The 20,681-nt window shown below is 38.8% G+C and overlaps 1 protein-coding gene across 1 annotated transcript in view; it reads left to right on the top strand.

The window, feature by feature from the left end:
- Positions 1–19,844, top strand: part of LOC126260730 (uncharacterized) — a 34,015-nt gene extending 14,171 nt beyond the window's left edge. The window contains exon 3 of the mRNA XM_049958068.1: positions 15,653–19,844. Within this exon, the coding sequence (XP_049814025.1) occupies positions 15,653–15,739 (87 nt within the window). The 3' untranslated portion in view covers positions 15,740–19,844. The remainder of the gene's footprint in view (positions 1–15,652) is intronic.
- The last annotated feature ends 837 nt before the right edge of the window (positions 19,845–20,681 follow it).

Genomic DNA, 20,681 nt, shown 5'->3' with positions numbered 1-20,681 from the left:
AGAGGGGATCCAGTATTAGAATCAGAATTCAAGAGAGCTTTGGAGGGCTCAAGATCAAATAACGTAGAAGAGATACATAACATTCCATCAGAATTTCTAAAATCATTGGGGGAAGTGGCAGCAAACTCTTCACATTGGTGTGTAGAATGCATGAGTCTGGTGACATACAATCCAACTTCCAGAAAAATATCATCCACGCAATTCTGAAGACTACAAGAACTGCAAAAATTATCGCATAATCAGTTTAGCAGCTTATGCATCCAAGTTGCTGACAAGAATAATATACAGAGGAATTGAAAAGAAAATTGAGAATGTGCTAGTCGACGATCAATTTGGCTTTAGAAAAGAGAAAGGCACTAGAGAGGCAATTCTGATGTTGCGGTTGATAATGGAAGCAAGACTAAAGAAAAATCAAGACACATTCACAGGATTTGTCGACCTGCAAAAATCATTCAACAGTGTCAAATGGTGCAAGATGTTTGAAATTATGAGAAAAATAGGAGTAAGCTAAAGGGAGAGACGAGTAATATACAATTTGTATAAGAGCCAAGAGGGAATAATAAGAGCAGACGACCAAGAACAAAGTGCTCGGATTAAAAAGGTTGTAAGACAGGGATGTAGTCTTTCACCCCTACTATTCAATCTGTACATCGAGGAAGCAATGGTGGAAATAAAAGAAAGGTTCAGGAGTGGAATTAAAATTCTAGGTGAAACGATATCAGTGATACAATTTGCTGATGACACTGCTAACCCAAGGCAAAATGAAGAAGAATTATATGATCTGCTGAATGGAATGAACAATCTAATGAGTGCAGAATGTGGATTGAGAGTAAATCGAAGAAAGATGAAAGTAATGAGAACAGCGGGAAACTTAACATTAGGGTTGATGGTCACAAAAGTAGGAGTTCTGCTGCCAAGGCAGTAAAATAACTAATGACAGAGGGAGCAAGGAGGACATAAAACACAGACTAGCACTGGCAAACAGGTCATTCCTGGCCAAGAGAAGTCTACCAGTATCAATCGTAGGCCTTAATTTGAGGAAGAAATTTCTGAGAATGTACATCTGGAGTGCAGCATTGTATGGTAGTGAAAGGTGGACTGTGGGGGGAAAATCAAAGCATTTTAAATGTGGTGCTACAGACGAATGTTGAAAATTAGTGGACTGATAAGGTAAGGTTTGAGGAGGTTCTGCACAAAATCAGAGGGGAAAGGAATATGTAGAAAACTCTGACAAGGAGAAGGGACAGGATGATAGGACATCGGTTAAGACACGAGGGAATGACTTCCATGTTACTAGAGGGAACTGTAGAGGAAGACAGAGATTGGAATACATCCAGCAAATAGTTGAGGATGTAGATTGCAAGTGCTACTCTGAGGTGAAGTGGTAAGCACAGGAGAGGAATTCGTGGTAGGCCGCATCAAACCGTTCAAAAGACTGATGACCCAAAAAAAAAAAAGCTACCAATAGTACCTGCATGACAGCTGTCACCTGTTCTATACCAAAAAATCACACTCATACGGCCTGGTCATACATGGCCAGCGGGACAGTATATCTTGCAGTGAAAACAATTCCCTTGTTCAGTATTCTGAAGGTCTCACAAAGACCTTCATGGACAGGCAGCACTCCTAAAACGTAGTCCGCAAACAGATTTGCCATGCCATATCCGCACAGATTACCTATCGTCCCACCACCTCCAAGAATCGGCTACAAAGGATTGTCACCCAGTATCACTCTGGACTTGAACAACTGAACCGTATCCTGCATTAGGGCTTTGATTATCTCTCAGCATGCCCAGAAATGAGACACCATACCCAAGATCCTTCCCACCCTTCCTAAAGCGGTATTGTGTCAGTCATCCAACCAACACAACATCCTCTGCCCAGCCCCTTGCAGCAGGGTCATATCACTGTGGGAGACCAAGGTGCAAGACCTGCCCAATTGACTCACACAGCACTTCATACTCCAATCCTGTAACTGGCTCATTATAGATCATCAGAGTTCAGCATACTGTGGCGTAACATGCCAAAGTTAAGTGGCTGCTTCACCACCTGGGCCATCTGGATCTTTACCTCCACCATGAGCTTTTCTTAACTACACAGATGGGAGTTATCCTTGCAATACATCCTTTGCTCTGTAACCCTCCTGGTCTCGATCACCACTAACCCTCTGTTCCTATAGCCGTCACACAACAGCTTCCCCTTGCTCTGTCCTATCGCACTCTCCCAATTCAAACCTCTACATCACCTTCATCATGCACCACACTTCACTAGCTCCAGTACCTGTGTATCACATGCCTAGCACCTGCACCTGCCACCCCTCCCTCATGTATTTCTAGCCAACAAACCTGCTGCCTTCCTCTTGAGTCACTAGCTCCTCATCCCCAACCCTTCTTCCTGCCTCTCTCTGCCTGTACCCACCCCTCTCAATATGAACCCCACCCACCCTAATCTACCTGCTGAAATGTAATCCTGGCATTGTGGGTCTGGCCGGCACAACGTGTATGTGTTGTGTGTACTCATTCTAGTGTGACAAAGGTTTTGTTCCAAAACATAGCAGATTTTCTTTCTCTTTTGTGTGTGGCTGTTGACACTTTCTATGAGCATTGTTCTTTGCTCCTAAATTACTTGCATTCTGCCAGTAGCTCCATTTCTATATTTACTCACAACATATGTATTCAGTAGCAAAGAGAACTGAAATATTATGTAATGGAGGTGTATGCTTTGCCAAGAATGTCTGCCTTTGCGCATACTAGTGAATTTTGTTTCTTGTACCTGTAGCTTTTTGATCAACATTGTACATTGGCCTTAATACAGACAACTCTCCCAACTCTAGTAATATGAAATTAACTCTAGTTTTCTCTGCCGTTCCACTTCCTGGTCCAAAGTCTGTAAGTCATATGAAATAAACTCTAGTTTTCTCTGTCATTCCACTTCCTGGTCCAAAGTCTGTAGAGCATAAAATAGTTCTTAACCACTTAACGTACCTATTTCTGACACAAAACTTTCAAAATCTTACCTTTTTTTCCCTACATAATTCTACACTCTCTTGAAAATGCATGGCATCAACAATTCATTTTTATGTTTATCTTGAAAATCAAAGGAGATAATGCAGTTGGTGGTAGCTAAACAGTATTATCCCAAGATAATTGGGGTTCAGCAAGAATCTCCGCAAATATTCGTTAAAATATGTTACAGATGGAAAAGTATACAAATAAGTTAGATAAGATATACAAGATAAGAATCACATGTTACAATCACATTAAAAATCCTTTTGTGTATGGTAGATTCTGAAGCATGTCTGACGCACAATGGGATCTTGCACTGGGGTCAATAAGTACCATGTTTCTCTCCGGATGCACTTCCCACATGCATCCTGCTCCTTGGAACAAACTGTGCACACTCGTGTTGGATTACTCTTCTTCTGTGTTGGCTCGATGACTTCTGGGAAATGTCTTTCCGTCAACCGAAGGGGTTGGGGCATTCATCCTGGTCGCCCTGGCTTAGGAGAAATGATGCTTCCTTTATACTTCTCAATTATTTTTTCTGAGAGGGTCAATATTAATTCCAGTGAGTCCTTTTTCCCTCCAGGTTTTTCATATAAAATAAACAAATTCCACACAGAAATACCCAACAAACGAAAAAAAGAATTCTTGTAGTACTTCTTGCCTTACTTTCTGGGTATTGGGTACGATGTCATTCTTTGATTGGCGTGATCCTCTCCTCCAATTGTACAGTTGTAGTCAAGCACAAGTTTTGACCTTTTCTGAGTCTCCACTATATCCATAGTGTGGATAGATGAAAAAAGTACCATGTCGTTCTTGTCTTTCCAGCGCAAAACTAGTACTTTTCCTCAGCTACATTTTCCCCCTTTTCTAATTTTAGATTTTGGAGAGATTGTGTCATTTCTTTCTGGATCATTTTTACTGTTCCATAACTATCAGTGGACTTCAAAATTAGGAAACCTGCTAACTGTGGAGACGTGTAAAAGTTATCTTTCATTAGACAGTAACCTTGCTTCAGGAGTGGTTTTGCAAGTGTCAAGACAACTTGTGATGACATTGGAAAGTCCTTGAAGTTTGCATCCACCTTTGTCCCTTTCCCCGTGTAAATAATGAGGGTCCACACACATCCACTAGCCGATTCACACAGCAGTAGACTTTTATTCCAAATCTCGCCCTTTTCAGTGGGATATACTTTATCCAACCCAACCTGCCCTTGTACAAAAGTAAACTTTCATCCACCTAATGTCCCGTTCAGAAACATAAGAACTTCTAAATTTATTTTCAAGGCGCTGGTAGATGGCCAAATTTTGATCGGCGTAGGATCTGGATGATATGCGGCATCATATACTTCGTTGTCAGAAAAATGAAGATACTTTTTTATTTGGCGAAACCTCTTGTGGAACATTACGTCATTGAAAAATGGAGTTGATATGCTTGCCTGCCGTGACCAGTACATGTGCAATTCAGATTTCTGTACAAGGCTGTAACATAATTAGAGCAAAGAAAATTCTAAGTTCTTCACATGATGTGGACAAAACATTACAGCCAGTGGTTGAAACACATTGGCTGATAGATTTAGCAGTTTCCACCTGTATCATTTCCAGCAAATCCCCATCAAAAAAGTGTTGAAATATTTGAATTTCATCATCAGCAAAAGGAATCGTACAACCAGGATTAGCAGAAAACGGAAATCTTGGAGGAGCACAATCAGTATTTGGATTGACAACATGCCACACTCTCACCTGAGACCAATCTATATCTGTGTCTTCCTCACTTGACGGAAGTTCAAAAGAGTCATCACCAGATTCCGAAACAGAGATGTCTTCCCACTGCTCTTCTTCACTGGAATGATCACTATCCATTTTACACAATTCCAAACAGGCGTAATACTGCGACAACTGCACCAAAACGCTAATAAAGGTTGCAGAATTGTTGCAATGACAATAGAAGCGCTACTGACATGACTGTAATCTAGTTGGAAAAAATCCCTCAACTCCCAAGTCTCCTAAAGGCTTCAAGAGCAACACCCAGCATTAATAAACCAAAGTAAAACACGAAAAACGCCAACTAACGGCAGCAGAAGGAACAACAACGACTATAACTGATTGCTGGTGCTAACTAGCGGCACCTGTTCTTTATTGCCTCTGGAGAAAGTGGACTGTATTCTAGGCACTAACGTTTTAGACTGCTTTCAGGACACATTGGGATGTCTCCCACAGCACACTGGGGCCAGGGGTCATTGACCCTACTTCCTCTTGACAGCTGCCCTGGCCATCCCTCTTTTACTGTTCTTAACAACTTTTAGGTGCTGTTAACTGTTTTTTTCTGCCTCACGCTATTTTATTTTTTTGGAAGTGCAACTTCATATAACAAGGGACAGGAAAATTTCGTGAAAACAATAACCCAAAATCAAACAAAATCAAACAATGGAAAATCCAGGCTGGAATGCAACAATATTATGAAAAGGAAAGTTGCTACTCACCATATAGCGGAGATGCTGAGTCGCAGATAGGCATAACAAAAAGACTGTCACAAATAAAGCTTTTGGCCATTAAGGCCTTCATCAACAATAGACGACAAATGCGCGCGCACGCCCTCTCTCTCTCTCTCTCTCTCGCTCAAACACACCCCCACACACAACTGCAGTCTTAGGCAACTTAAACCACACTGTGAGCAGCATCACCAGTGCATGATTGGAGTGGCGACTGGGTGAGGTAAGGAGGAGGCTGGGGTGGGGAGGGGTAATATGGTAGCGGTGGCGGACAGTGAAGTGCTGCAGGTTAGACAGAGGGCGGGGGAGAGGTGGGAAAGGGTGGGGGGAGATGATGGGTGTGTAGTGCTGCAATGGGAATGGGAAGGAGTTGGATGAGTGAGCACAGTGACTAATGAAGGTTGAGGCCAGGAGGGTCATGGGATCGTAGGATGTATTGCAGGGAAAGTTCCCACCTGCGTAGTTCAGAAAAGCTGGTGTTTGTGGGAAGGATCCATATGGTACAGGCTGTTAAACAGTCATGGAAATGAAGGATGTCATGACAGCGTGTTCAGTAACAGGGTGGTCCACTTGTTTCTTTTCCATACTTTGTCAGTGGCCATTCATGCGGATAGACAGTTTGTTGATTGTCATGCCCACTGAGAATGCAGCACAGTGGTTGCAGCTTAGCTTGTAGATCACATGACTGGTTTAGCAGGTAGTCCTGCCTTTATAGGATAGGTGATGTTAGTGCTGCAACCACTGTGTTGCATTCTATGTGGGCATGACAACCAACAAGCTGTCTGTCCGCATGAATGGCCACCGACAAACTGTGACAAAGAAACAAGCAGAGCACCCTGTTGCTGAACATGTTGCCAAACATGACAGCTTTCATTTCAGTGACTGCATCACAGCCTGTGCCATATGAATTCTTCCCACCAACACCAGATTTTCTGAATTGCAATACATTTACATTCCCGTAGCCCTCCTTACCTCAACCTTTCTTAGTCACTATCCTCACCCTTCCAGCTCCTTCCCATTCCATTGCAGCACTACACAGCCGTCATTCCACCATCACACTCAGTCTTTTTTCTTCCCTCTTTGTCCGCTACTCCCTCCCTACCTCTCCATGCCCTCTGTCTAACGTGCAGCACTTCACTGTCCGCCACCCTCACCACACTATCCCTCCCCCTCCCCACCCCTTCGTCCTCTTTACCCCCACCCTGTTGACACTCCCATCACGCACTGGCGATGCTGCTCGCAGTGTGGTTTCATTTGCCTAAGATTGCAGTTGTGTGTGAGTGTGTGTGTTGTTTATTGTTGATGAAGGCCTTAATGGCTGAATGCTTCATTTGTGACAGTCTTTTTGTTGTGCCTATCTGCAACTCAGCATCTGCGCTATATGATATGCAAAATCAACAGTTTTCAGTGAAATAGCACAGAAATTAGAAGAAACAAAACAAACAGCGAAACTGGCGCAAAACACCAAATTTTCAATCCAGAATTTGGCAAATAAGTAACACCATATCTGGCAAAAAGCAACGCTGAATGTTACAAAAAATAACACCAAAATTGGCAAAAAGGAAAAAAGAAATTGGCAAAAAGTAGAATGATTTTTTTTCCTGTCCCTTCATGCAAGACTGAGATGAAGACAAATCCATAAGAATTTCTCATTCTTGATACTGGTTGATAGTGAAAGAACAGTTAAACCGATATGTATTTTTCTCTCAAAGAGAACAGGCTGCATTGCCATCTATAACACTTAAATTGTAAGGGGTTGTGGGAGTGATGCCTAATGCTGAGCCCTGGGGGACTCTCTCAACTGCACCCACCCATCTACTGAGATGATTATATTTCTCTCACCTTATTTCATATTGCACTCCTATTGACATTCATTGCCGGCCGGAGTGGCCGAGCGGTTCTAGGCGCTACAGTCTGGCACCACGCGACCGCTACGGTCGCAGGTTCGAATCCTGCCTCGGGCATGGATGTGTGTGATGTCCTTAGGTTAGTTAGGTTTAATTATTTCTAAGTTCTAGGGGACTGATGACCTCAGAAGTTAAGTCCCGTAGTGCTCAGAGCCATTTGAACCACTTTGACATTCATTATGTTTTTACCATTTCCAGATTTACTGTTACTGATCTCTCCAACCAGCTGGAAGGAATTATTTATTCCGTAACTGTCTTACCCTTACATTGGGTCACTGAGAGTTAGTCGTTGGGTAGGTGCTTCTTGCCACCAATGAACCCCAGGGGAGCCCTTGTATACTCTCTTATGCAGACCAACCTGACCCAGATATTTTTACCTCTCATTTGGTTATTTCTTGTCACTGGCATCAATATTGATTTCAGTGTTCCAGTTTTATCACTCTAACCTACAGTTCAGTCAAATTTCTGGCGGATGTCACTAACACCAGATCGACTATCTCAAGGATGAGGGACTGATGACTACACTTTCTTGTCCCTTAACCCTTCTTCAAAACCAGCCAGCCAACAAAATGTTTAAAAGCTAAATGCATGAAACACCAAGTGTTTTTATTCCTAAAAATGTGTGTTAACTTTTCAAGTAAGATCCTGCATATTCTGTCTTCTCATTATGCAATGCGTCTGCATACATACTCTGCAAAATATTGTGAAGTGGATGACAGTGGGTATTGGAAATTGTACCACACGTGAAGGTTTCCTCCAATTCCAGTTGTGTGTGAGGAATGACTGCTTAAATGCCTCTGTGCATCCTGTATTAAGGCCAAAGGCCTTGCCGCAGTGGTAACCGGTTCCTGCCAGATCGCTGAAGTTAAGTACTGTCGGGTTGGGCAGCATTTGGATGGGTGACCATCCAGTAGGTCAAGCACTGTTGGCAAGCAGGCTGTACTCAGCCCTTGTGAGACAAAGTGAGGAGCTACTTGATTGAGAAGTAGAGGCTCCAGTCTCATAAATTGACATATGGATGAAAGAGTGGTGTGCTGATCACATGCCCCTCCAGATCTGCATCCAGTGATAGCTGTGGGCTGAGGAGGGTCAGTATCATTGGGCCCTCATGGCCTTTTTGTGCAGAGTTTAGTTTTTTTATGCTGTACTTAGTCTAATCTAGTCCTTGAGTTCCCTGTGTGAGCGGTATCTACAGGGCTGAAGTATATTTTTGGTTTTTTCACTTAATACTAGTTGGAATTTTTAATGTGGGCTTTCACAGGATAACTGATGTTTATGCCAATTCAGGTTTTACAGCATTTCTTTGATGCTCTCTCATGATTCAGACAAATCTCTGATCATTCATGCTGCCCTTTTTTGATTATATTCAATATTGCGTCCGAGTCCTCTTTGGTATAGGTGCTACTCTCTTGACCAATTTCCAAAGAAGATGGGACACTTTTCTTTAAAGCAGTGTCCTTTGTAGACTTAGTGCATTTTTTCCAGTACTCTGCCAGTGAACCAAAATCTGCCAACTTTTTGCTGGTCTTCCAGTGCATCTTTCACCTTGAAGAATATGTTGCAAAAATGGAGTGGTATCATGACTTCTCCATTCATAGCAGTTCTAGGAAATTATGGTATAATATATTGTGAAGTAGAATAATGCAGAAGAGTGCAACCTGGATTTGCTATTCCATTTCATAACCATACAAATTGTTGCACCCAGGTATTTTTATGATCTGATTGATTCCAACTGACTCATTGACATTGTAGTTGGAGGGTACACACTACTTTCTTGCATTTTGTGAATTGTACAATTTTACATTTCTGTGGAGTTAAAGGAAGTTGCCAATATTTGCAATTGTTTTGAAAGCTTATCAAATTTGCCTGAATAGTTGTGCATTGTTGTTATTATTATTATTTTCATCATGCTCCCAGACTTCATTTATCTTTAAAGAGAGCTCTACCTTTTTTTCCTGTGTCCACTTTGTTCCATTTGCAGACTTCTTTGATCTGCTTTGTTTGTCTGTTAATATCTATTTGTCATATATTTCCATAAAACTGCAGTCATCTCCTCCCCATTATATCAGATTGCTTTTCCATTTTCAAATAGAGCTCTCTGATTTTAGTTTGTATCCAGAATTACTATTACTTTTAGGTTCCAGTGTTTTCCTGAGAATTCTTCTTTCAATTATTTCTATTTTTTCAAGATCTCAAATCTTCTTAGTTTAAGTTTTTCTGCTTCATACAGTATTTCCGGCCTTATTACTGTTTGATAGTGTCTTATTTTTGTGTTTAAGGACTAAGAGTTTCTTTTTATAGAGTTCAAGTTTTTTGTCATGGCATGCCTTTCCATCTTTTTTTCTTATATTGCTTGTTATCCATTCTTGAAGGTATTTAAAATGGCTTGTTTTAGATATTGTGTTGCTGAGTTTGTAGATTTCGTTGATATTTGTTATGGATTCCCCCCCCCCCCCTCCCAAATCATATATTCAGTTCTACTTTTTCTGCTTTTCCTGTAGTTTTGAGATTTGTTCTTTGGATCTATCCAGTGAGTCAGTAATTAATGCAATTAGGTCTACAAAAGCTGGATAATCTGATTATTTTATTTTTTAAGTTTCTTCTTAATTGAACACCCTTAGTATCAATGGATTTCTTCCGTTCTCTCACTGCCTTCTCTAATGCACAATAAAAAAGTAGTAGTACTTCTGCTTTTATTTCAAATACTCTTGACAGTTCCCTATAACCTTCCCTTCCTAAATCCTATACTTGATGTTCTCCTAGTTGTGGGTCAACTATTCATTCAGATCTCCTCAAAGTGCCTTGGACCAGATATACGTCACTGACGAGAGAGCAGTTCCTGTATAATTATTAGGATATGTTTTCTTTCCTTTTTATGTAGTGGACTTTTTAATGCTGATGTCCTTTCTAATGGTCAGCTGTTTGTTGTCCAAATTTCATTAATGATTTCAGTTAGGCATACAGGATGGTTATAATTAAATTTCTGCTGTTTGAGCTAGTGTGGATGGGAAATTATTTACTTTACGGGTACCCAACTTTATAGGAATGGTGTTCAGACTGTGCGCAGCAGGATTTGCCATTAGGTATGGTAGTGGCACAGCAGTGTAGGATTGAAACACAAATATCAGTGTGCATTACAAGTGCAGACAATCAGCATGGACCTGGAAAGCTATAGTGCAGCTGCTCTTCGCAAGTTATCATCGTCTTTGTTTCCCCTGTATCCAGCATCGGGCCAGGTTGGGACATTTATGGTGCATCTCCACATTCCTCTATCCCTCCACCGTTCTTCTTTAGTAATTGTTATGTTCCAGGCCAGCTTCCTTCTTCTTACATCTGTGTTCATTGAGTCAATCCATTGTGCTGTAGATCTCCCTCTTGCCCTCCATCATTTGTTTTGGTATTCTTCCATCTTCAAAAAAAATGGTTCAAATGGCTCAGAGCACTATGGGACTCAACTGCTGAGGTCATAAGTCCCCTAGAACTTAGAACTACTTAAACCTAACTAACCTAAGGACAACACACACATCCATGCCCGAGGCAGGATTCGAACCTGCGACCGTAGCGGTCGCGTGGTTCCAGACTGTAGCGCCAGAACCGCTCGGCCACCAGCCTTCCATCTTCCTTTCTTTTCACATGCCTAAACGATTTTAACTGTTTTTCTCAATTCTCTCATACAGTTTTGTTCCTAACACCTTCATTTCTCACTCTGACTCTCCCTAACATACTTCTTAGGAATTTCATTTCACCATCTTGAATTCTACTTTCCTCTCTTCTTGTCATCATCCAAGTCTCCAATGCATATGTCAGCATTGGTGTAAAATATGTCTTGTGCAACACTTCCTTACACTTCATTGGCATCTTCCTTCCCAGACTAAGTAAGCCCCTAACCACTATATTCTTGCTTTTCTCCACACTACATTTCATTCCATACCTCTCAATTTTTTTCATTTGAGATGTGTGTGTGTTCTTGTACCTCCTTACTATTGGTTTCCTGCACCATAATGTAATCACCAGATAGCAATAACTTCATCTCCATCCTTCTATGAGCTTCTTTTGTCTCTTTCACAGTTTCATCTATCACCGTTATAAAGATCAAAAAGGGCTCCAGTCTCGAAGGGTACAGGGCAAAGAAACGATGAGAATCGATCAAGCAACAGTCGGTATTGTAGTTGTAAATTGTTGTAGCTGTGTTGGAAAAGTACCAGAGCTTCAAGGACTGATAGAAAGCACTGAAGCTGAAATTGTTATAGGAACAGAAAGCTGGCTAAAACTGGAGATAAATTCTGCCGAAATTTTTACAGAGGTGCAAACCATGTTCAGAAGGGATAGATTAAATAAAGTAGTTTGTGGTGTGTTTGTGTCTGTTGCTAGTAGTTTATCTTGTAGTGAAGTTGAAATGGATAGTTCCTGCGAATTACTATGGGTAGAGGTTATACTCAACAGTCATACCGAAATAATATAATAATTGGCTCCTTCTACCGACCCCCCCCCCCCAACTCAGATGAGATAATAGCTGAACAGTTCAAAGAAAACTTGAATCTCATTACAGTTATAATTGGTGAAGACTTCAATCTACCCTTGATTTTTTGGTGAAAATACATGTTCAAAGCCAGTAATAGACAGAAAACATCTTCCAAAATTGTACTAAATGCTTTCTCTAAGAATTACTTTGAACAATTAGTTCATGAGCCCACACAAATTGTAAATGGTTGCGAAAACACACTTGACCTCATAGCCACAAATAATCCCGATGTAATAGAGCGTCATGATGGATACAGGGATTAGTGAACACAAGGTCATTGTAGCGAGGCTCAAAACCATATCAACCAAAACCACTAAAAATAAACGCAGAATATATCTATTTAAAACAGCAGATAAAAATTTGCTTAATGCCTTCCTAAGAGAGAGTCTCCATTCCTTCCAAGCTAATTATGTAAGTGTAGACCACATATGGATCAAATTCAGTGATACAGTATCGGCAGCAATAGATACATTCATACTGCATAAGTTAATAAGAGACGGGACTGATCCACCAAGGTACACAAAACATGTCAGAACACTGTTGTGAAGAAGCAACGAAAAAAGCGTGCCAAATTCAGAAGAATGCAAAATCCCCAAGACTGGCTAAGTTCCACAGAAGCTCGAAATTTAGTGCAGATGTCAATGCGAGGTGCTTTTAATAGATTCCACAATGAAACAGTGTTTCAGAATATAGTAGAAAACGCAAAGAGATTCTGGTCGTATGTAAAGTACACCAGTGCAAAAAACAGTCAACACCGTCACTGCGCGATAGCGATGGAAATGTTACCAGTGATGGTGCCACTAAAGCGGAGTTACTAAATACAGTTTTCCATAATTCCTTCATGAAAGAAGACGAAGTAAATATTCCAGAATTCGAAACTAGAACAGCTGTTAACGTAAGTGACATAAAAGGAGATATATTAGGTGTTGCGAAACAACAAATCACTTAAGAAAGGCAAGTCTTCAGGTCCAGATGGTATACCAGTCAGGTTCCTTTCAGAGTACGCAGACACAATAGCGCCTTTCTTAGCAATCATATACAACTGCTCACTTGACGAAAGGTCTGTTCGTAAAGACTGGAAAGTAGCAAGGGTCACACCAGCATTCAAGAAAGGAAATAGGAGTAACCCATTGAACTACAGACCCATATCACTGACCTCATTTTCCAGTAGGATTTTGGAGCATATACTGTACTCGAACATTATGAATCACCTTGAAGAAAATGGCTTATTGATACATAAACAACACGGATTCGGAAGATATCGTTCCCATGAAGTAATGAGTGCGGTCGACAAGGGATCTCAGATCGATTCTATATTCCTAGATTTCCAGAAGACTTTTGATAATGTTCCTCACAAGCGACTATTAATCAAATTGTCTGCATATGGAGTATCGTCTCAGTTGTGTGACTGGATTTGTGATTTCCTCTCAGAGAGGTCACTGTTCATAGTGATAGATGGTAAATCATTGAGTAGAACAGAAGTGATATCTGGTGTTCCGCAAGGTAGTGTCGTAGGACCTCTACTGTTCCTGATTTACAGAAGTGATCTAGGTAATCATCTGAGCAGCCCCCTTAGATTGTTTGCAGATGACGCTGTAATTTACCTTCTAGTAAAATCGACAGACCATCAGTTCCAGTTACAAAATGATCTAGAGAGAATTTCTGTATGGGGCAAAAAGTGGCAATTGGTACTAAACAAAGAAAAGTGCAAGGTCATCCACACGGGTACTAAAAGAAATCTGATAAATTTTGGGTATACGATAAATCGCACAAATCTAAGGACTGCCGATTCGACTAAATACCTAGGAATTACAATTACGAGCAACTTAAATTGGAAAGAGATCTATTTACGAAATTTCAATCACCAACTTTCTCTTCCGAATGCGAAAATATTTTGTTGATACCCACCTACATAGGGAGAAATGATCATCATAATAAAATAAATCAGAGCTCAAACTGAAAGATTTAGGTGTTCCTTTTTCCCACATGCCATTCGAGAGTGGAATGGTAGAGAAGTGGTATGAAAATGTTTCGATGAACCCTCTGCCAGGCACTTAAGTGTGAATTTCAGTGTAACCATGTAGATGTAGAAATATTAATACTTCCTCAGCCCCATAACATTTGTAAACTGATCAGGTCTTCCATCTTCAGTCTGGACACAGCTAAAACTTTTGTCATACATTGCTTTGAAGGAGTGCAATTGTTTGCTAAGTCAAGGAATGTCTTCACTAGATCTTTCTCATACTCCCAATTCTTCTCAACCAGCTCTCTCATAATAAAGACTGGGTCCACTGTTGATCTAAGATATTGAAAGCCATACTGCTCCTCTTCTAACTGGATCTTATGCTTTTCCATCAGTCTCTTTTTTTCTCTATGTTAGTTTTGCTATTTGTGATATTATTGTCATCCCTTGCTAGTTTTCACATACTTTTCTGTCTCCCTTCTTAAAAAAATGGAATTATTATTCGCTTCCCCCATTCTTCTGGCACACATTTGAGCCTATTTCATTTTAGCAATCTAGATAACCATTTTAGCTCAGTATGTCCAGTTGCCTATATCATCATATGCTCATTTATTTCAGCTATCCCAGCTGCCTTTCCTGTTTCCATTCTGCTCAGTGCTAGTTCTGCTCTGAACACTGTAACATCTTTGTCTTTTTCCAGGTCCAGGTCCATATGCTGTATTTCTCCATTATTTTCAGTGCTGTGTTTCACATTTTGTAGTTTGTCCAAGTACGCTTTCTATCTTTCCCATGTCTCCTCTTGTCATCTTATTAGCACGAAGTGTTCATCTTTCACCAGCTTTGTGTAAGTGCTTTCCTTCCCTGTACTTCTTTCAATTCCCTAGTATATAAATTCCTCCCAGCTTTTCTTCTGCTAACACTTCTTCACAATTATTGACGCAGTAAAGGAATACGGAGAGATATTCTTCAACACTTTGCAGTTCAAGAATGTGATTCAGAATTCCTAATTAACTGGTGATGTAGGAATTGCTCCCAGGGGAGACCCAACGACCAATTGCACCACAAATTGTGGAAGTTATTGTTGGCATGGCTGGGAACACTGGATGCAGTCTGTGATCTTCAAGCGGTGCACTAGTTGTTTTGTTGGGAGAAATCATACAGTGGCTCCTGGGAGAGTGGGGAGCCGTCCATGGGCTAGATAGTTGTGCAGGTAGAGAGGGCATGTGGCAGACAGCTGAGTACCCAATTTCACAGACTAGGGCTTGAGATGGCGTCACACAAGTAGCTGACACATGTTGGGCGGGGGTAATGGGAAAGCGATGGTGTATACACACACACACACACACACACACACACACACACACACACACACACACACACACACAATCAATCTGTAAGTAGAATTGAAAGACAAAATTGGATAGCACAAAAAGGCAAGAGTTCAGAATGTAGCAGCATGATTTCATTTTTGTTTATGTATGAACAAAAAAAAAAATTTAAAGCAACTGATTTGCAGAACATGAATCACTGGACATCATATGTGATTAAAAAAACAGGTTGTTAGTATTTGAATTTAATTTAAAACACATGAGAAAAGTCCATTTACATTCATAATTGTAACAGTGCTGGAAAGTAAATTAAATTAACCACAATGAAGGGGCTTCATTGAGATCCATCTTACCAGAAAAGAGTTATAAGTATTTGCTTTCGTGTACATGCTGACAAAACAACAGTAACAACAATAATCTTATCTCTTATCTTAAATAGGGTTGGCTTAACTGCCAGAGAAATAAATCTGAATGTGGAATTGTAGAAGAAAACAAGAAGTCAGAATTTAAGGATCCTTCACAATAAGGAAGAGAGACAGAATGCACTTTGTGAATGATTTGAAACTGAAGCCGGTGTAAGTAATTAGATGTGATAATGCCAGGTATAACTTTTTTAAGTGCAATTTTATGCTATGGTCTGCTTGGAGACCATTACTCTATACATCTCAGATATTGTCATGTGTTATCTCCATATTTTTACTTGTGGAGAACTGGACCAAAGTTATGTGCTCAATATTGGGACCACCAGTCTGAGTTATTTCTAACATTTAAGACAGTTACTGAACGTATATATATTCTGTAATGTTCAAATTTATTTTTGTACATAATATAAATTAGTTGTATGAAACATCAGAAAATTATAGATTTTAGAGTACAAGAAAAGAAAATATCAGGTGTTTCATATCATATTTTAAGAGTAAAACAGATAAGGAAGTAGTTGTAGATACCATTGTGCTTTAAATACTATAATAAGTGTTTTAAACCAAAGATTATTGCTATGTTGAAGGAATCTCACATGACAGTTTTTGTGAATGGCATTAGGGTACTGCTTTGATGGATTTACTTCACACTTTATGTACTTCTAAATTGATTCATTTTTTTCTTCTTTCATGTATAATTTTGTACAGATCTGTATGAAATTTCAGCATGTTGAGTGTTAATGTTCTTAACCTCTGGCTCCTTTCTCATTTGCCTGAGAATGGGAGTGGGGACAAGGCAATAACAATTTGGAACAATGTGAGGGGAAAGGATAAATGTCAGAATAAGTGGTATATCTTTTTCTCCTTCATAGTTCATTTAATATAGCCAAAATTCATTTAATGAATCATTACAGGTAAGATACCTCCCATATAATGCTACAGAATTTATTTATTTACAAGTGTACCTATTGTTTGCAAGAATATGCATTCAGAACTGAAAGCATACAGTGAGGTATGCCAACCTGTGCCTGATAATATTGGTAAAGCTTCCTGAACACCCTCTACACAGTATCCAATACGGAAAATACAGTTTTGTTACTCACCTTGCTTTAGCTGTCAGGAGTTCAGACAACTTACATATCACAGGTTTCAGATGTTAGTACTGCCAAAGAAACATAACCACATTCCGAAGTGGAAAGAAACCCAGAACTTCATTGTGTGTGTGTGTGTGTGTGTGTGTGTGTGTGTGTGTGTATTCCATATTATATCCATAATGATCTCCAACCTTCTTTTTTCATACAGCCCCAGAATGGGAAATAAACTAGAAGTTTTATTTTGCAACACCAGGCAAATAAATAACACTGTCATTGTTTTTTCATGATGTAGTTATCAATTAAAGATCTCAACTTTAATAACTAACTTTTTATTATATGCAGTTTGAGGTGTGATACTGAATTTTAACACACTGACCACAAGTTTCACAGAATTGCTGTTAAGTAGATAGCACACTGATTTTGCTAGTCACTTTCAGCTTTTTGGAAGAAATTTTTGGAACACCTGATATTTTCTAAATCATTACTAATGCCTTAATCACTGTTAATGAGGAAAGTTCCTATGTATACCTGGTGATACTTGGACACTACAGTAGGGAGGTTCAGGGTTCTGTTTTCACGTTGTACATATAATTTTTTTTTTCTTTGGCCAGTAAGGGGATGGTGGTCTGTGAAGTACAAATGGTGGTTTGTCACCAATAAATAAAATATTTAACATGTTATATGTATATCAGCTTCTGTGCAAAACAGATATTACTAGTTACCATGTGTGTTAAGTTTACGAATATATAATTGTTATATTTTCTGTGTTAGATTCTTAATTTCGTTTATTATAATATTGGATTCTATTTTATCTTAATTTGAAAAAGAAACCCATCTTTACTGAATCTGATGCTTAATTAAAAATGAGATTTTAGTCTTAGTATAGTAATCTGTTGTTGGTGATTTACTTGTACACAAAACTGACATTCCATCATGTTTTGATTTTCAAATTACACTGTAGCTTATTTGGTACACAACTGACAGAAACACAAAGCCATCACTTGGAAGTGTTGTAGTATTCACGCTGATTTCCAAATCAGTGCCTGCTGTACTCCAGTTTTAATGTGTCATGACAAATGCCTCTTCTGGGCAGCAGAAAAATTTAATTAAAAAACTTTTAATACAATATGCTAGTAATATTTGTAAAATCACAGTCCTTTTATTACTACATTTGGTTGAGTGACACTATATATATTTAAAGGAGGACCATGTAGAGCTTTCCAATGGGGAATAAAAGCACCTTCAGTAAGGATGGGTGAAAGCCATAGTCGTAATTGTTCTGTAGAAAAGGAGAAACATTTCCAGAAGAATTGTATTGCACATTAGTGTGCAATATCTATATTAAGGAAGAAGCATTCCTAAAGCCATTGACAGTAACACACTTTTTAAAAGCAGAAAGACCAAAAAGGGTAGTGATAGTCATCTGAATGTGTCATGATTAAATACAATGGTTTGAAACTGTGCTAGGGAAGTGTTAGGTTGTTATCTTTTTGTGTGAGGAAAGCAATTTTTTTTTTTTTTGTTTTTAAGGGATTTGACAAGAATGGTATGAATATCTAGAGTACAAAGCCTCTGCAAATTATACAGTCACAGCAATGGATTCCTTATAGGTCTGCATGTGTAAGAATTACTTTACCAACATACTTTTTAATTTCCTTAAACTGTTGTCATGGAAGGTTAAAGAAAAATTAAACTCTTTTCATTTGCATGCAAGAAGCATTACAGCTCACATCACTTTTTAAAATTATGTAACAGAGAATTATACTTAAGCTAACAAAAAGAGAATGCAGTATATTGATTTATTAGGATTGTGTAATTTGAAAAGTATGCCCTGCTGTAAATATTGAATCTGAGAAATTTTAAATACCATTATTTTGTTAGCAGAAGTAAAAGACAATCTATTTGTTCATTTAATTGTCAGTCACCCATAATTTACTCTGAATTTTGTTTCATCTTTACTTTTTTTTAAAAGTGCTCAGTAAATTGTCTAAACTTTCCCCAGGCGTTTTGTGTAGCTCATTGTCGTAGGTATTTCCAACATTGTTACTTGTTGCAATAATTACATGCTTAGTTAATATCAACTGTCTTTTCAGTGGTCCCCACCCTTTCTGTTGCGTATATTACCTGTCGTTTCACAGTCAGTGTGTTTCTCAAAACTGACGTAGTACTTAGGTGGCTCTTAGGAATTCTTTTTCCCTATTAAATGCAGTACAGTTCCAAGCATTTATTACAATAGTGAATGTGTATAATTTTGTTTAAGGTGATTCCAAAACTTTTGTTTGAATGTATGCTATACTTTGTATGCATTACATTAACAGCGACATGTCAGACATTCACGTCTACTGAGAGTGAAGAACAAATTAGTAATTACAGAACAGAATGATTTGCATGCTGTTTCTTCCCATCTGTAATAGTTCGAGAGGCTGTCATCTATATTTTATGCCTAAATAAAATCAGCAATTTATATTTTTGGGGAAGATCAAACCTAATAATAAGCAGTATAAAAATTCATAATGTCATGTCAAGTGTAAAGAGTATATTACAGCAGCTTTGAAGAAATGCGATTTGTATTTTTTTTTTCTTTGAAACTTGGATACTGTCCAAATTATAATGATGTAACTGACAAATTTTAAATGGGTCAATCAGTTTATTTTCATGCAATTGTAGCATTCCACCAGACAGTATATATTCATGGGAGTTTTTATTCATGTGTGTATCATCATTTTCTGATGTGGAATGTAAATATAAATGATTTGTCACATTGTCTTATCACAGGATTGTGTTTTAGTTGTTAGTTTGTGATCACTGTTCAGAGCACTCGCTGTGTTTTTGTACTTACCTGTGGAATTATATTGTGATTAAGGAGTGTGTTGTGCCTAATATATTGTTTATCTGAATATATGGAAGATTTTATGTCTGTTGCAATGTCAATGAAAATGTGGGTATTTATGAAGGGTATTTAAAATGTTTGAAATAGTTTTATCACGTGTGTTGTTTGATATGCAAACTTGCAAAGTTATTGTTGGAGTGTTTCAATTATGCAATTTTAATATGGCAGATTCATGTTATCCTTATACACCAAATGTACACATTTCAGTGAAATAAATTGTTGTAGAAATCTTTGTCTTAAAACTACTATATTAAGCTGTATGCCAGACATTCGCCCAAATTTAATTGAAGGTATATTAAATTTCAATTGCATATTGTGATAACAGTTTTGCTAAAAATAACAGACAAACTCATTACCTTACTACAGGCAGTGTCAGATACTACTATATTGTAATGAAAATTTAGGATCTGTGATCAGATTAAGTTTAGTTAAGATACAGCCATCAGAGAGGCAGGTATGGTGTTGCACTTGACAATGAGAGTAAAATATGTTCACAGGATTTCTAGGAGAGAGGGGAATGAACAATGTGAAGCTATAGAGAAATACATAAAGGCTGTAAGGTAGTGATGTTTTTTGCCCCTACTGCTTAATCTATACATCAAGCAATGAATATCATAAAAGGTTCAGGAGCATGATTAAAATTCACAGTGAAAGGATATCACTGATAGTATTTGCCAATTGCACTGCTACCCGTGGTGAACATGAGGAAAAATTGAATAAAGATGAAAGTAAAGAGTAGCGGAAGTTAAGTAATTCTGCTACCTCGGAAACAATGAGAACTTAAAAATCTGATTAGCTAAGGCCAAAAGGTCACTCATGGCCAAAAGAAATCTGCTAATGTAAGACACAGTCTTAATTTAGAGGAAGAAAATTGTGAGAATGTGTGTATGAAGCACAGCACTGCATGATAGTGAATCATGGACTGCGGGAAAACAGAGAAAGAATGTGATTGGTTTGATCTCAGTCAGTCAGAACACTGGCTGGTGGAAGGGGTATTGATCCTGAATGCCCTGTGAGACAAAAAGGAAAAAGAAATGCATCAGCTATTCATACACATTCCATCCT

The sequence above is a fragment of the Schistocerca nitens genome, chromosome 5 (genome assembly GCF_023898315.1).
Source record: "Schistocerca nitens isolate TAMUIC-IGC-003100 chromosome 5, iqSchNite1.1, whole genome shotgun sequence".
Taxonomy (NCBI): Eukaryota; Metazoa; Arthropoda; class Insecta; order Orthoptera; family Acrididae; genus Schistocerca; species Schistocerca nitens.
This window is presented reverse-complemented; position numbering and strand designations above follow the sequence as displayed.